General features: G+C 43.8%; 1 protein-coding gene across 1 annotated transcript in view; it reads right to left on the bottom strand.

Annotated features, from left to right (window-relative positions):
- Positions 1 to 5,965, bottom strand: part of RAB11FIP4 (RAB11 family interacting protein 4) — a 178,806-nt gene extending 172,841 nt beyond the window's left edge. Inside the window, exon 1 of the mRNA XM_069089871.1 lies at positions 5,807 to 5,965. Coding sequence (XP_068945972.1) covers positions 5,807 to 5,965 — 159 coding nt within the window. The remainder of the gene's footprint in view (positions 1 to 5,806) is intronic.
- Positions 5,966 to 18,118: the final 12,153 nt, after the last annotated feature.

The raw sequence follows: 18,118 nt of genomic DNA, 5'->3' as shown, positions 1-18,118 counted from the left end.
ATTTGAGTCCTGGCTGCACTAATTAATGTGTGATTGCAATCTCTCATCACCTCTCACTTGGACTACTACAGAGAGGTAACAGGATTCCCCACCTCCAGTTGCCCCCTTCTCCAATCCAAACTCTATACAGCTGCCAAAGGGATACCTAAAGCATGGGTGGCTCCCTAGTGCCTCTAACATAAAACACAAATTTCCTTTTTGGCATTTAAAGTTCTTTGTGATCTAGCATTAACTGCTTTTCAGACAGATCCTAGACTACGCCCCCTCCCATACTCCAAGCTAGCGGCAGCCCCGACTGTTCCCTACACACATTTCATCTCTGGCTCCATGTTTTTGCCCAGGCTGTGCTCCCTGCCTGGAATGCCCTCCTTCTTCATCTCCACTGAAACAGTGCTGGGTCACCTCCTTCCACAAGTGGCCTTTCCTGATACTCCCGGTTTTTAGTGCACTCCTCTTTACCCTGAATTACTCTGTATTTACTCTGAATGTATCCTCTACATACTTATCAGTATGTTTATTGTGCAGCTGAATGGAATCACAGCATCTGAGAATGGAAAAGGACTTCAGTATCCCAACCACTCCAATCCCTGGCCAGAAGGAACATTCCCCACCCTCCCAGGATGCACCCCCAAGGAGAGGACCCACCCCCAAGCCAGGCAGCACAGCCCACTGTGGGACAACTGGCATTTCTCTTGACCTCAAATGTGAATATGCTTTTTTGCACCTTCCACTGTTTGCTTATATTCTTGTCCTATGGGGTCAGATAGAACAAGCCTGATCCCCCTTCTGATGTCTAAAGACAGTTACCCTGTTCTCCCAGAGTCTCCTCCTCTGTAGACTAAACATTCCCAATTGTTTCAACTGATCCTCCTACATGGTGGATGGGAATCTTTACCATCCTAAGTGTCTTCTTCTGGTCATTCTAACTCTCTATCTGTCTGTCTGTCTCTGTGTGTATCTCCATATCTCTCTCTCTCTCTCTCTCTCTCTCTCTCTCTCTCTCTGTCATCATTCTCCAGTGTATCTCAATGCTCTTCTTAAACTTTAGGACCAGGAACTGACCCCAATTCTTCAGCAGCCTGATTCAGGCTCTGTGGGGAGGGGAGGGCGGGTCATCACATCTCAGTTCCTGAAAGCTGAATCTCTCTTACTGAAGCCCTGAGATTCCATGAGCATGTTGGTCATCACACCACCCTGCTGACTCCTAGTGTTTTTCCAGGACACTGAAACCTCCAGACCTCTTTCAGGCAAACTGATATATCATCATGCCTCTCCCATCCTGGCCTTGGAAAAGTGATTCTTTTTGAACCCAAGTATGAGATTTTATAGTTTTCCCTAATGATTTTTATCTTATTAGATTCAGTCCAATGCTCAAGGCTGTTAAGATCTTCAGGAACACTGACTCTATTATCCAAGATGTGCTAACATACCTTCCTGCTTTCTGCCATCCCCTTAGTCAATGAGCAAAAGCTACCAATTGCCTCTATGTAAGCTAGAAGGGAGGAGTCTGGTACTATCATCACCACATCCCCAGGCTTGGAAGGAAAGGAGTGAGCAATTCAACTGTCCTGATTGTCAACTACAATTATTCATATGAAATTCAATATTCATATGAAAATAACCAAAATACCACCAACAGGGTCATATTTTTCCAAGATACCATGCAAACCTCTTGTCCATCCTTGAAGACTGGTGTGATACTACTTAAGCTTTGATGACCCATCCCCAACAGAGGCAGAGAATTAGGTTAGAGAATATAGAACTAGGAGGGAATTTAGAAATTATCCAGCCCAATCCCCTCATGTTACAGAGGGGGAAACTGAAGCCCAGAGACTCCAAATGACCTGCCCATGGTCATATTATACAGCTAGGAATCCTGGGGTTTGAACCTCAGCCCTTTGACTCCAAATTCTCCCCTGCTATTCTATGTTGTAGCCATTTTTAAGGTAGGGGATATTTGGATTTGTCAGGAAGAGGTAGGAGGGAAAATATCTGGATGAAGAGGGGATTCTATAGAAACTGCACACATGGGAAAGCCCAGAACCAAGAGCATACAGTAAGTGATGAGGATGCTGCCACTGATGAAAAAGAGTTCTTCCACGGATCTAGTGTTCTAGAGCTACAAAGCGCTTTCGATAATTACAACTGGCACATGTAGAACATTTTGAAGGTGGCTCCACACTTCACATACATGATCTCACCTGAGCCCTACAATACCTTTAGATCTAGGAATGAGTAATAGGGACCTGACTGGCATAGCTCATTGGTCAAGGGGATTCCCAGTGAAGAGATTCCCTCTACCCATGCTGGTTGGCAACTGCCCTCTCATTTACAATCAGCATCATCTGAAGCAGCAGTTGGTGTCAGACAAAGAGAAAGGAAGGGGGAACTAAACCATATATAAAGATCACTGTGGGCTGCATGTTGACTTAGAAAACCAAGTGTGAACAATGTTCTATTGTATTTTATTTACTTTAATAAATATTTTCAAGTACATTTTAGTCTAATTCAGGCTGCATTGCAGGTGAATGGCACGGAGAGATTAGATAATTTGCCCATTGGAGTTGGGACTCCAACTCAGATCTCTCCTGACTTTAAGACCAGCTCTCTCTCCACTGCTCCATGCTGCCTCTCAGACTAAGAGAAGTACCACGGATATTTTCTTAAAGATAAGGTGGCTAAGGATAGGAAAGACTCTATCTCATTCACAGTCATATTCTAGTAAGAGTCAGAGGTAGGATTTGAACTCCAGATCTGACTATGTCCAGATATGAACTAAGGAACTCCAGATATGACTAAGTCACTATGCTACACTGATCATACCTCAGAAAGCCCTGGAAGACTCAGTGGTTTGAAAAGCACGAATTATCTCATTAACATGAATTATCTCATTTGACCTTCTCAACTACCTTTGGGTAGACAGGGTATTATTCCCATTTCATAGATGAGGACACCGAGGTTCAGGGATTTGATGTCGTTTATTGGGAGCAAGAGAAGTAAGAAACAGGGGAGTCAGAGACCCAATCCTCTGCTTTTCTCACTATACCAAACTGCCTTTCAAGGTAATTATGGTAAAGAAACACAATTTCCAGGGGGCATTTAAATGAGGAAATTGTTCTGTCCTGCCTTCAAGAGTCATTCTCAGCTGGAACCAACTACATTCCAGCAAATTCAGCTTTTGATTTCAACAAAAAAGGTTCACCAATAATGGAGAAACTCACCCAGTTTACCTGTTCCTGAGAGTTTATTTTGCCTTTCAAAGTCAATATATCAAAGGGAGGTGGCGGGAAGGGAAAAATACCTTAGCCAAGGTCTAACCCTGGCTCTGCTGTGTGACCTTGGCAAGTAATTCACCTTTCTGTACCTCAGTTTCCCCATCTGTAAAATAAGAGTGTTGGACTAAAGAGCTTCTGATGTCCCTCCCAGACACTGTTCTAGAAGCCTATGATTAGATAGTCTTTGGTCTCTTCTGTGCTACTAGGTTGCTTTCTGATTCTAACCTGTAATGTTAGATCACTCTCCAATTCTAACTGATAAGGTTGAAATACAGATAAAGGTCTTCCAAGAAGGGATTGGGATTATAGGATCACAGATCCTTAGAGCTGGAAGGGACCTCAGAGGCCACATAATTTGACTCCCTCATTTTACAAAAGAGGGAACGGAAGCTCAAGGAGATTAAGTGATTTGCCCAAGGTTACACAGATTATAAGTGTCAGATGTGAATGTGAATGTCAGATGTGAACCTCTGACTTCAGAGCTCATCCCACCACAAACCATGAAAGAAATTTAGTCTTTGACGTCAGAACACCTGGGCACAAGTCCCAGTTCACATTTACAAGCTTAAAAATCATCACCTCCAGCCTCCTACTCGAAGAAGAAATCTCTGTAGTTGCATCCTTAACTCATAGTACCTCTGGTGACAGGAAGCTCATTTTCTCATCTAGCAGCCCTTTCTATTGTTACAGAAAACTTCTGTGGAGCTAAATGTCCAGACATTGCCCTCTATGAGCATTCACCTCCTCTTCTGTAAAATGGATATAAAAATCTACCCATCTCTACTACCCATCTCATAAGGCTACAGTGTTGGAGAAATGGGAATCTTGGTTATAGAGACTAGAAATCTTGCACTGGCCAATCAGTCGGCCAGCACATAACAAGTCAACAAGGTCATCTACCCTGGTCTGGCCAGTAGGCAGTGGCCTCTCTGTTTGTGAGCCAGGAATCACTCTCTGGCCTCCAGCCAACTCATGGACAATAAAAAGCATCAGCTCTCTAAGATTCTGAACCCAGTTCTCCTGTCTCAGCACAGCCCTGCAACCCAGATGCGAGCAGCAATGGCCTCACTGGCCCTTTAGGCCATCCGCCGCTGGCATCAGCCCCTGGCCCCAGGGCCAGGATTAGTGCTGCTCAACAAGGCTGAGTTAGAAGGAATATGTGCTTGGTGTGGGGACTATATTAGGGTTCAGATGAACCAGTCCCAAGAAGGGGGTCAGAGAGGGACTCCCCAATATAAACTCTCCAGCCATACACCCCAGTATGGCCACATATCCCTGTACACAGCACAGAAATAGGTTTGACAGTGAGTGGAACAAAGGTGCCCCCACCCCCATACTGTACCAGAAAACCATATGCCCCAACTTGCCTTCTGTTTGATTCAAGAAAGGGTGGGAGAGAGACAGAGAGAGATACAGAGAGAGACAGAGAGAAAGAGAGAGAGAGAGAGAGAGAGAGAGAGAGAGAGAGAGAGAGAGAGAGAGAGAGGAGAGAGAGAAGCAAGGTGGCACTTCTAATACAGCAATTCTTAATCTGGGGTCTACAGACCTCTTATTCCAGGGATTCTGTGAACTTGGATGAGAAAAATATATCTTTATTTCAATAGAATTGATTTCCTTTGTAATCTTACGCATTTTATTCTGTGCATTTGAAAATATGATTCTGAGAAGGGGTCCACAGGCTTCACCAGGCCACTGGGTTTGTGTGCGCGCCCATGATACACACCCCTGCTCTTGTGGAATATGGATACATTATGGTGGTTGATTTTGCTCAGGAGAAGCCCCAAGCATAAAAGATAGACGCCCTCAAGTTTGGAAGGAAGGGACAGTGTTTGGGGACCAAAGGAGTTCCCTTTGAAGGGGAGGGGAAAGAAGAATTTTGGCATCTCCTTCCCCCAGTAGCCACGGTATTAGGCTTGGGGTGGGGGAGGACTGGGACAAGGGATCCTTGTCTCAGAAGGGAGATGGGTCATGAGATTTGAGTGAGAGGACTAAAGAACCTCGTAATCTGTGGTTGGGGGGTGGGGGTGGGAAGTGGGGGGTGGAGAGGAGGAATGGAGGCCCTGACATAGCGGAGAAGCAGGAAGGCAGGGATGGCGACTGGAGAGGTACAGCCTAGAGTGGAGGGCAGCCTAGGGGCAAGAGATAGCGATGGCCATACCAGAGGGAGTTAAACAAGGGGAGAGGGCCATTGGGGGGTGGGGCTGGGGACTGAGATAGGTAGGAGGCCTCTGGAGGAGGGAGAAAAGGAGAGGGCTGCTCAGAAGGAAGGAGGAAGCGTGAGGGCAGAATGAGGTTGGGCTGGTCAGGAGAGAGCAAGAAAGGAAGGAGATGGGGTGCTGATTGGGCTGGAGATGAAGAGGGAAGGACAGGAGAACTGGGATGGACACAGGGGAATGAATGACTGAAACGGGGACGGGACTGAAGATAGGGAGAGGAAGGCGATGGGAACGGGATGAGGATGGGATGGGGCTGGAGATGCAGGGGATGGGGACAGGGATTCAGAGGCTGCTTCCCTCACACCCCCCACTCACCTCCTCTCCCTGGCCGAATTGCAGGCCCAGGGCGACGAAGCGCTCCACCCGCAGGAAGCCGTCCGCGTCTCGGCCACACACCTCGAACACTTCCCGCAGCCGGCGCACGGAGCGCAGCAGCGCCGCGGGGCCGCCCGCCCAGCCGGCGCCGCCCGCCATCCGAGCGCGCGGGGGGCGCTCAGCCCGAGCCCCGGGCCCGGGCCCGGCCCGCCGCCATCCCGGGCAGCCGGAGCAGCGCCCGCGCCGGGCCGGGCCAGGCGGCGAGGCGAGCGCCGCTGTCTCGGGGCCTGTCCGTCGTCCGCGGGCCACTCGCGGCTCTCGGGGCGCTCCGCGCTCCGCGCTCTGCCTCTGTCCGCCCGCCCGTCCGCCCGCTCCGGCGGCGGCGGCAGCAGCAGCCGATCTGTGTCATTAGCAGCAGCTGCAGCCCGAGCCTGGAGAGGGGAGGGGCGGGGAGGAGGGAGAGGAGGAGGTGGAGGAGGCAAAGGAGGTGGAGGAAGAAGAGGAAGAGGGAGGAGGAGGAGGAAAGAGGAGGGAAGAAAAGGAGGAGGAGGAGGAAGGGGCTGGGAAAGGGACGGGAGACAGGGGCTGGGGAGGGGCAGGAAGGCTTCTTTCCATGCTGTGGAAGAGGCTCCAACTTTGGAATCACAGAACCAGATCTGGAAGGGACCTCAGAGGTCAATGCCTTCATTCAACAGTTGAGGGAAACTGAGGCACAGAGAGGTGAACCGACTGGCCCAAGGTCAAATAGCTAAAGAACCTCAGAGACTGCATTTGAGCCCAGGTCTTGGGGTCCCAGACCTGTTGCTCTTTCTGCTGTTGCAAGTAGTGAAAATACTGGATTTGGAAACAGAGGATCCAGGTCCAAATCCCTATCCTGTTACTTTTGGGGTAACCTTGGACAAATGATTTCCCTTCTCTAGACCTCACTGTTCTTATCTATAAACTGGAGGGTGGTGGTGGTGGTAAGGAAACTAAACCTATGGTCCTCTGTATGAGATTTTCTAAAAGGTACCAGGACTGAAAGAAGGAGGTTGAAGAATTCCCCTTCTCTTCCCTCCTCACCCCCATCTAGCCATCAGGGAGTCTTCTTTCCAAATGGATGAGCATCCCAGACTAATGCAGTAGAGAGGGGCCCTGGCTCTGAAGTCAGAGGGTTTGAGTTCAAATCCTACATCCAGTGCTTTACTCCCTGGGTGACCTTAGGCAAGTCATTTCCAAGCCCTCATCCTCAGTTTCTTTCACTGTAGGAGGAGGGTGGTAGGGTTAAATGATTTCTGAGATCCCTTCCAGCTCTGACTCTGCTTTCGTGACATGTTCAATTCCCTGGCCACCCATTCTTGGGTCTGACACTTCTCTGTGTTAGGAAGATGTGCTTCACATCTCCATTCCCTTTGAGCTATTCCCAGGAGCTCTGTCCTTCCACCTCAGCTCCCTCCCAAGAGAAAACAGATGCTTCCCATCTTCTGTATTATAGAAACAGGAGAGTTATCCCAGGTCATACTCTGATCCATTCTTTCCCAAGTCTTGTTCAGAGGAAGCACTTTGGAAATGCAGTTGTTGGGAAGTTGAGGCAGCTCTCTGGGCCCTGGGTCCTCCTGCAGAGAGAAACCCTCCACCACCAAATCTTCATCAGCCTACTCTCCCTGTTTTGGGGCGGGGGGGCAACCCTGGTGGGTAGGATTTAGATTGTGCTTCCTCCCATCACTTGCTTCCAATCAAAATCCATCTCTTCCTGTGATATCAAACCTATACCATTTCAGTAATGTCAATTAACAAGCATTTATTAAGTGCCTACTTAATATATAAAGGTATTGTGTTAGGCACTGGAGAAAGACAAAAATGAAACTGTCCCTGCCCTCAGTGCTGACAGTTTATCAAAGGATATATATATTTATACTCACACATATATAATATGTATATATTATACATATATACATTATATATGACTTTTTATGTTCATACATACAGAATAATTACAAAATAAATGAAGTATTTTAGTCAGTCAGTCAATAGACATTTATTAAGTGCCTACTATGTGCCAAGCAAGAGAAAAGGGGAGAAGGTACCCAGCTGAGGGGCATGGTGGAGTCCAGACTAAGGAGTGCAGCTGGTGGAAAATGAAGGGGAAGGAGAGCATGTAGTGAAGACACATTGTGTTCTTCAGAGAGACCTTGACAGTGTCTTTGTATCTCTTCTTCTCACCTCCATGTGAGTGCTTGCCTTTTGTGAGTTCTCCATAAAATAGTCTTTTAGGCAAATGGTATTCTAATAACAAACAGCCAGCCCATCGGACTTGTGCTCTCTGCAGTAGAGTTTGAATGCTTGGCAGTTCAGCTTGAGAAAGGACCTTAGTGTCCAGTGCCTTATCTTGCTGGGTGATCTTCAGAATCTTCCTAAGATAAAGCTATTCAGCTTCCTGGTGAGGCGCTGGTAGACTGTCCAGGTTTCATAGGCACACAACAATGAGGTCAGCACAACAGCTCTGTAGACCCTCAGTCTGGTAGGCAGCCCAATACCTCTTCTCTCCCATACTTCCCTTCAGAGACACCCAAACACTGAGCTAGCTTTGGCAATATATGTGCCAACTTCATCATCTATGTGTACATTCCTGGAAAGGGTACTGCCAACATAAGTGAGCTTATTCAGGGCACTCACATTTCTCCATTTGCTGTAACTGATTGTTCCCACAATGGATGGTGCAGTGCTGGCTGGTGGAGAAACTGTATTTTCTTGGTGTTAATTGTCAGGTCAAAATTAGCACAAGTGTCAGAGAACAGGTCCATACCCTGTTGTATCTCAGCCTCAGAGGCTGCACTGAGGGTACAATCATCTGCAAACAAAAAGTCTTGCACCAACTCTCCTTCCACTCTAGTCTTGGCTTGAAGCCTTTTCAAGTTAAATAATTTACTGTCAGTAAGGTAGCTGAACTTGATGATGCATTTGTCCTTGTTAAAGATATCTGACAACATAGTTGAAAACATGCTATGGGAGCAAGCACACAGCCCTGCTTCACTCCATTGGTGACTGAGAAAACACAAGAGCATCATCCATTATCCAGAACCCATGCTAATTTACCCTTTTGGAACTGGTGTACGATACTGATGAACTTCTCTTGGCAACCAGATTTTGCCATGATCTTCCACAAACCTTCCCAACTGTCAGTATCAAAGGCCTTGGTCAGATTGATCAGCATTTTGTATAGACCTCTGTTCTGCTCCTGGCCTTTCTGGAGCTTGTGGAGCAGCAAGAATCACATCAACCATCCTTTCTGAAGCCACACTGGCTCTTGGATGGATGACCATCTTCCAGGTAAAGGATCAACCTATTAAATAGAACTCTGGCAAAAATGACTAACAGAGAGACAGACACACATCTCTCCCCCCCCCCCAACACCCCCTGAATTTCACATGGGACACCCTTTTCCTTTTCCCAGGGGAAAAGTTGAAAGGTATTTTCAAAGCCAACAAGAGGATTCCATTTTTGATCCTGGAGGCAATAAGGAACCTCTGGAGTTGGTTGAATAGGGGTTCAGCAAATCAGATCTTTACTTTAGGAAGACCAGAGAGATGAAAGGTGGAGGAAAGGAAGGAGGAGAAGCTTATCTACTTGTCTCTGGAGTCCTCAGTTTTTTCTAGTCACTCCACTCACACCTAGAAGGCTGGAAATGATGCTAGAAACTACAGGTTGGAGGATGGGAGCCGAAGGGCAAACTGAAAGTGAGTGATGGAAGTTGATGTCAAAACTGAGGCAGATATTAAATTATTACTGCCCAGAAACTGGTCATGAGATGAAGTAAAACGAAGCTTGATAGGAAGAAGGGAGAAGCATCAGTTCTGACTGAGTGACTTGAGGCATGATGATGCCAAGAAAACTTGGGTTCTAATCCTGGTATTTTTAGTTAACATCCATAGGACCTCGGACAGATCACTTCTCTTCCATAACATTAGTCATCAGTAGCTGGTATTTATTTAGTGCTTTAAGGTTTGAAATCACTTTACAAATATCTTGTTATCCCTTCAACAACCCTTGGAGGGAGGGAGGTACTGTTATTAATCCAAATTTTACAGATGAGAGAACTGAGACAATCAGAGATTAAGTAAGAGAGAGTAAACCTTTATATTGCACCTACTATGGGGAAAGATATGGTCAGATCTGCACTTTAGGAAAATCAAAGAGGTGGAGGAAGGCTTATCTTACCCATTTCTGGAAATATACCAGGCACTGTGTTAAGCACTCTATAAATATTATCTCATTTGTGATTTGCCCAGGGACACACAGCTACTAAGTGTCAGAGAACACATTTGAACTCAGGTCCTCCTAATTCCAGGTCCAGCAATCTATCCACTGGCCATTCTTTAGAGATTGACTTAAAGCATCTCAAAAGTCCTTTTCAAAAAGATGTATAGGCTAGGTGGCACAGTGAATAGAGCACCCGCCCTGGAGTCAGGAGGACCTGAGTTCAAATCCAGCCTCAGACACTTAACACTTACTAGCTGTGTGGCCTTGGGCAAGTCAATTGAATACAATTTCCCTGCCTTCCCCCCTCCAAAAAGCAAAGCAAAAACTAAATTAAAAAGATGTATAGCACGATGGGATAAAAGGCTAGACATGGAGTCAGTAAGACCTGGGACCAAATCCTGTCTTGGATTGTGTGTGATTCTGGGTAAGTCATTCAACTTCTCTGGGCCTCAGTTTCTTCATCAGTAAAATGGGGGCCACACCTATAGTATGCACCTTACCTTAAAGCACTCTACATTTGCTAGTTATTATTCTAGCACTAATTCCTATGATTCAAGGCTCACTTGAATGCAACAGCCAGTGCTCACTCCCCAATCCCAACCTTTCCTAGGGTCAATCCTATAGCAGCTAGAATTCTGTAATAAAAGGTTACATTTACCTCTCGGAGAGTAAATTCCTTTCCACATCAGGTTTCCCTTACTCCCAAACTTAACAAGTTGAAACAAGATGACTATAAGAACTAAGAACCACCCGGATGCCCTTGAACACTCATTACATCATGGCAGAGCTGTAGAAGACAGAAGAATCTTGTTTTATATAATTTGTAATATAATCTTTTCTTTTACCTGTGGGAGTTTAGGGATAAGGAACAATGAGAAGCCTAAGACCAAGACCAAGGCTAGCCCTTCCCTCAACATGGTATACATAGGCAGGACTAACAGTCAAATGGTCTGATGCTTACATCATCTTTATCTATGGTGGCAAGAATAGGGAAAATACATGTTCTGGAAATAATAATAATGACAACAACAGCAACTCTCATTTGTGTAACTCTTGAAGGTTTGCAAACTATATGCATTAACTCATTTGATGCGCTAGACCAGGTAGCATAAAACTTACACAGAAATGGGGTTCACTAAATCATAAAACATCCCTATAAACCATATAGTGACTTAGAAAACTATACGTGTGTGTGCATATTCAACAAATTAAAATCAGATAATAGCTACAATTTAATCTGGTTCCAGATTGGGAGTGTTGTGGGCCACATGCGGCCTGAGGACTGAGTCTCTGCTCTAGGCAGCCATTGTAAGGCAGGCACTCTTATTATAACCATCTTACAAATAAGGAAACTGAGGCTCAGAAAAGATAAGGGACTTGTCTAGGATCATATAGCTAATAAGTATATAAGGTGGTGGTGGAGCTATGAATTGGCCTAATTATCCTGGTAAGCAATTTGGAAACATGCTTTGAAAATGACTGAAAAATCTATGCCTTCAATGCAGTGGTTCCATTACTAAGCTTATGCCACTAAGTAAATCAACAACAAAGAGAAATGCCCCCAGATAACCCAAAACATAGCAGCACTTTATTGTGGTTGCAGGGAATTAGCAACCATATTGATGCCTGCTGTTTTGGGACTGGCTAAACAGGTTTGGTACCTGAATTCAATGAGTTATTGCTGTGCCTTAATAAAGAATGAATATGAGGAATTTGGAGAAGCTTATGTAGGAAGGCTTATGTGAATGATGCAGTATAAACAAGGAGAATAATAAACAGAACTGGGAAAATAAGCAACACAACTACAACAATAAAAAAGAAAGGAAATTGGATGCTATGTAATCATAATGGCCAAACCTGACCATGGAGAAGAGCGGAGAAAATCCATTTCCTTCCTTTTATTACAGAGGTGGGTCACTAGGGGTGTGGAATGTGACATATACTTTGAGACATAATGGATGTTTTGGTTAGTTGTGCCCAACAGTTTATTTTTCTTTCTTTTTGAAAACTTTGTTATCGAGAATAGGGGATGGGTAGGAAACAGGGAAGAATATATTAAAAGTTAAGGTCATATAAAAACATAAGAAATCACTAAAATGAGATATATTAAAAAATTATCTCAAGACAGATTTAGACATGCGTCTTCCTGACTCCAGTGATCTCTACACTACACAACAACTATATATATATATATATACATACATATATATATATATAATACACACACATATGTTATATGGGGGGAAGGGAAACAGAGGGAAAGAGACAGAGAGAAACAGAGAGAGTGAGACAGACAGACAGACAGAGAGTTTTGCTTCTACTGAGTAGAAACAGAAGAAAAACTTATAGTGGGCTAGTAGATATATGGGTGTGAGATTTAATTAAACAACATTACATCTGTTTTAGAGTATTGAGAGGCTACAAGATAAGTTTGAAAGGGGAGGAATCCACAGAATTTAGTAAGTACTATGAATACAACCTTCTTCTGATCTGGAAGTGGGTCAAGACCATATTATTCACAGTTCCTTTCTGCTAACAGCCTACCTGACTTTTATTATGAATAATTATCACACAGAAGAACAATTTTCTTTTTTTAAAAATCTGTGAATTTTTTTTTTTGCATTTGTCTTAACATATGCCTTTTTCATCAGATAGCTATCTCCCTCGGTTACTCCTAGCAAATAGTATGGAATAATTGAAACAGTGTGGAATTTGGGGTCAAAGAACTGGGGAATCCTGACTTAGCTCCTTATGAACTGTGTCACTTTAGAGACAAGTGACATCTCTCTGGGCCTCAGTTTCTTCATCTGAAAAATGAAAAGATTTAGTTACATGGTCTTTAAGGTCCCTTCTAGCACTAAGTCTTTAGACTTACAATCCTATAGTGACATACCAGGATTTCAATATCAAAACAGAAGGGGAAGGTTTAGGGAAGTGTCCATGGTGCTGCACGATGTCTTGAGGTCCCTGTCTTTCTTTCCTCCTTGTTAACCATTATAGTCATTGACATAAGTACTTCCTGCTAACCTAGGCTGGGAGAATAGTTTCACAGGGTGTGTTCACTCTCACCTGGAGAGGAGGGGATTGGATTGCATGGTCTTTATAGCCTCTCTCTGTTTTCCCCCCAATCATTCAGATGTTTTTTTGAAGACAGAGACTGCTCAATGTTTGTTTTTGAATCCAGTGCCTGATAGTACCTGGCACATAGTTGGCCCTTAATAAATTCTTACTTTATTGAATTGCTACTTGGTAATAAGGTAAGAATCTGGGAAATAAAGTGGATGAATTTTTAGATTAAATTAGAAGTCATAGTTTTCAAATGAAGAATTAGAAAAAAATAGAGTTTTTTTCTGGACATTTTATAATCTAGGTATCTTTAATAGTGTAAGAACCCCAACAATGGCCACCAGTATTCTTCTATATAGGTAAACTAGTTGGATAAATTCCACTGCTACATATGATTTAGGGTCATAGATTTAGGGCTAGAAGGAACCTTAGACAGTAAATGTTTTGATTTTTAAAATAGGGAAGCAAATGGAGTCTGCAAGGTAGAGACTGGTGAGCTTGACAACTTCCTGCCAAAATGATGGAATGGATTATTCAAAATCTGACTAGTAAACATCAAGAAAAGGAAGTAGTGACCCAAAGAGTCACCCTGGCATTATGGGGGGGGGGGTGTGTTGTACTATTTCCTTATGTGACAGAGCTGCTAGATTAGAGAATCAGGATGCTGGAGGCATAGGTTACTTAGATTTTGGCAAAGCATTTGACAAAGTCTTATATGAGTCTTCTGCAGAAAATACAGAGATGAGAACTCAATAGTAATGAAATTAGGGGGATTTGGTACTATTTGAATGGCTGAACTTGCCAAGTTGTTATTAGAGGTTTGATGTCAACTCAAAGGTCTCTAGAGCTTTGCTCCCAAGGGATCAGTATTTGGTTTGGTGGCACATAATATTTTTTTTATCAATGACTTCAATAGAAAATTAGCTGGGAAGGATGGATAATATATTGTGTGACAGTCAGGATTCATAAATATTGTAAGTAAGCTGGAATTTAATAGAGACAAATGGAAAGGATTCCATTGGAGTTCAAACAAACCAGCTTCATAAATACAAGGTGGAGGAGGCATGGGAGCATGATTAGGGCAGCAGATTGTCTGAAAAGGATCTGGACCTGGGTTCAAATATCACTTCCATCACTTGTTATCTGAGTGACTTTGTCCCCTCCTCCTTTCCAGTCTTCTTTTTTCTTACTCCTTGCCATGTACTCTGATTCAGTGACACTGGCTCTTCCATGAACAAGACATTCCATCTCTCATCTCTGGGCATTTTCTCTGACTGCCCCCTCCCTGCCTGGAATGCTCTTTTCATTTAGTCTACTGGCTTCTCTGGCTTCCTTTAAATTCCAACTAAAATGCCACTTTCTACAGGAAGCCTTTCCCAACCTCTCCTAAGTATTTTTTATTTATCCTGTATATAGCTTGTTTGTGTGTGTTCTTTGTCTCTTCCATTAGACTGTGAGCTCCTTGAGTCTAGGGACTGTCTTTTGCTTCTTTTTTTTTTTTTTATCCCCAGCTCTTAGCACAGTGTCTGGTATGTAACACATGACTAATGGTTTTTGATTGATCGAATCACTTTTCACAAATTGCAGTCACTTTGAGTCTCAGTTTTCTCATCTGCAAAATGGGGGGTGATTGGGTCTCTAAATCTATGGTCCTATGATCTGAAGGTTTAAGCAGACTACAAGCTCAGGAGGAGTCAAACGTGTTAAGGCAGCACACAGGATTAAAGGGAGGTGATAGCTTAGTTGTATTCTGCCTTAATCAGACTAGATCTGTGTTCTATTCTGGGCACTATATTTTAGGAGGGTCATTGATAATTTGGGGGGCATCCAGAAGAAGGCAATCAGATGGTGAAGAGTTTCCATCTCCAGCCTTCTTGACTTCTCAGTAGCATTTGACACTGTTGACAACCTGGTGGATACTCTCTTCTCTCTGGGATTTCGGACAATTCTTTCTCCATTCTCCTCTTGCCTGTCTGATGCTTCCTTCGTGGTTTCCATTGCTAGGTCATCATCCATAACTCACCCTCTAATTGTGAATGTTTCCCAAGATTCTGTCCTCAACCTTCTTTTCACTCCTCTACCCCAGGGATTCTTAACCTTCCTTGCATCATGGGCATCCATTTGGCAGTCTGGTGAAACCTACAAACACCCTCTCAGAATATGGTTTTTAAATGCATAAAATAGACTGTATAGGATGACAAAGGAAATCAATCACAATAAAACACAGGTAACAAAATTTTTTTTAAAGGAATAACTTCATAGACCCCAGGTTAAGAAACTCTGCTCTATATTCTCTTTTGGAGATCTCACAGATTTTCATGGGCTCTGGTTTCTGTGCAGATCTCTATGCAAATGACTCTCAGGTTTCTATATGGATCCCTAGTCTCTCTTCTGAGCTTTGGTTCCACATCATCAATTGCCAGGTGGTCATGACCAACTAGATATCCCATGGACATTGAACTCAAAATAGAATTTATCATCTCTGCCCCTCTCCCTCCTCCAACCTGTCCCTTTTCTGGCCTTTATGACTTCCATTGAGGGCACTATCATTCTTTCCATCATGCAGGTTCATAACCTTGCTGTCATCATCAGATCCTTAACTTCCCTCACCCCCCATAACCAACTCATTGCTAAGTGGCATTAATTTTGACTCCATGATATCTTTTATGTCTGACCCTTTCTCTTCAGTCTCAAAGTCATCACCCTAATACAGACTTTCATCACCTCTCACCTGAGCTAATTTAATATCCTCCTAATTGGGGGTTCCTCTACTGCTCAAAAAGCTATCATGGTTCCCTATTGTCTTTAGGATCAATGACATAGTTCTGTTTGGCATTCAGATTCCTTCAAATCTGCTTCCAGTCTATCTCTCCAGTCTTATTACACATTAGTACCTGCTGTACACTCTAAAGTCCAGTCAAGATGACCTTTTGGCTGTTTCTCACGCACAACACCACATCTATTATCTCCTTGCCTTTGTACAGTAGGTCCTCCCTGCTTGGAATGCACTCCCTCCTGGTCTCCCTTTCTTAGAATCTCTAGCTTCCTTGAAAGCTCAGCTCAAGTACTACCTTCTACACAGGGACTTTCCTGACTCCCCCAGCTACTAGTGCCTCCTTCTCTCCTAAAGTACCTTTTATTTACTGCACAGATTCTTTATTTGGTTATATGTTGTTTCCCTTTATAGAATATAATCCTTTTGAGGGCAGGAACTGTCCCCTGTTTTTTCTTTGTATTCCAGGGACTTTGCACACAGTAGACCATTACTGGATGCTTGTTCATTGGCTGATTTAAATTCATGTTATATTAGGATTGGTTGAAGGAAATGGGAAAGAGAAGACTGGAGGTGACAATGACAGAGCACTGGGACTGGAACCAGGAAGACCTAAGTTCAAATTTGACCTCAGAGACTTATTAGCTTGGTGACTTTGGGCAAGTCACTTAATCTCTGTTTGCTTCCGTTTCCTTAACTGCTTTTGTTGTTGTTCAGTTATTTCAGTCCTGTCCAACTGTCCGTGACCCCATTTGGGGTTTTCTTGGCAGAGACACTGGAGTGGTTGGCCATTTCCTTCTCCAGCTTATTTGACAGATGAGGAAACTGAGGCAAACAGGGTTAAATGACTTGTCCAGGGTCACACAGCTGGCAAGTGTCTGAGGCTGGATTTGAACTCAGGAAGATGAGTCTAACTCCAGGCTTGACAATCCACTGGGGCACCTAGCTTCTCTGGAGCAGCTGTAAGATCAGTATGATAATAATAACATGTACCTCCTGGGGTTGTTGTGAGGATAAATGACACAATGAGGTACTTAGCACAGTAGCGGGCACATAGTAGGTCTTTTATAAATGTTTTTAAATGATCATTATAGCTGTTTCCAAGGGCTGTTGTAGAGAACAGACATTGGGTTGGTTCTAGTTGCCCTCAGGGGACGACTTGGGAGGAGGCAAATTTTAGCTTGAAATAAAGAAAACTCAATAGTGTGAATGGTCCCCTGGTAGGAAGGAAGCAGCAGTGTGCCCTACTTTGGGGAATTCTTTGATAATAGTAGCAGCTGATTCTTAGCTAATGTTTTTTAAGTTTTCAAAGCACTCTGTTGAAATGATCTTATTTTATCTTCACCATAAGTCTATGAGGTAAATAACCACAGATAGTAGAGACAGGGGCTGGCCTGTGATCCCACTGATATAGGGGCCTCCCAAGTGAGGAGACTCCCTCTCAAGTTATAGTCTTAGAGAGCTGCTTAGGTCACTGAGAGATTCAGTGACTTGTCCAGGGTCAGATAGGACTGTGTGTCAGAGGCAGGACTCAAACTCAGGTCTTCCTGGGCCCAAGGTCAGCTGTTCCACTAGAAGGTGAGCTCCTTGAGGGCAGGGATCTTTTTTTTTTTGTCTTTATTTGTATCCTTGGAGCTTAGCACAGTACCTCACACATCTTAAGTGCTAAATGAATATTTGTTGACTAACTGACTCTCTCTCTCCATTAGGACACCCAGTGAAGGTTAGATGAGCAGGCTTCATAATGCTGGAAAGGAAAATGGCCACACTGGTTGGACTGGATAGCTTCTGACTTTTTTTTGTGTCCAAGATTCTCATTTGAATGAATATTTTATTTTTAACATTTTTTCAATCCTTAGGTTTTTCCCACAATCATCCACTTCATGCTCCCTTTTCTACCCCAAAAGAATAATTTGGGGGGACAGACTCAAAGAGGGGAGGCAACTTATTTATTAGTTTGCAAGGCAACACATTGTTTTGTTGTTGTTCAATCATGTTTTGACTCTTTGAGCCTCCACAGGAATTGGCACACCAGGTTCTTCTACCTTCCACTGTCTCCCAAAATCTGTCCAAATTCATGTCATTGTTTCCATAACACTGTCCATCCATCTCATTTTCTGCCATTCTCTTCTTTTGCCTTCAGTCTTTCCCAACATCAGGGTCTTTTCCAATGAGTCCTCATCTTCTCATTATATAGCTAAAGTATTTAAGCTTCAGTTTTAGTATTTGTTCTT

The sequence above is a fragment of the Petaurus breviceps genome, unplaced genomic scaffold (assembly GCF_028583685.1).
Source record: "Petaurus breviceps papuanus isolate PSGF00001 unplaced genomic scaffold, PetGlider_PUasm1.0 186, whole genome shotgun sequence".
NCBI classification, from domain to species: domain Eukaryota; kingdom Metazoa; phylum Chordata; class Mammalia; order Diprotodontia; family Petauridae; genus Petaurus; species Petaurus breviceps.
The sequence above is the reverse complement of the archived record's forward strand: the minus strand, read 5'-3'. Positions and strand labels throughout refer to the sequence as shown.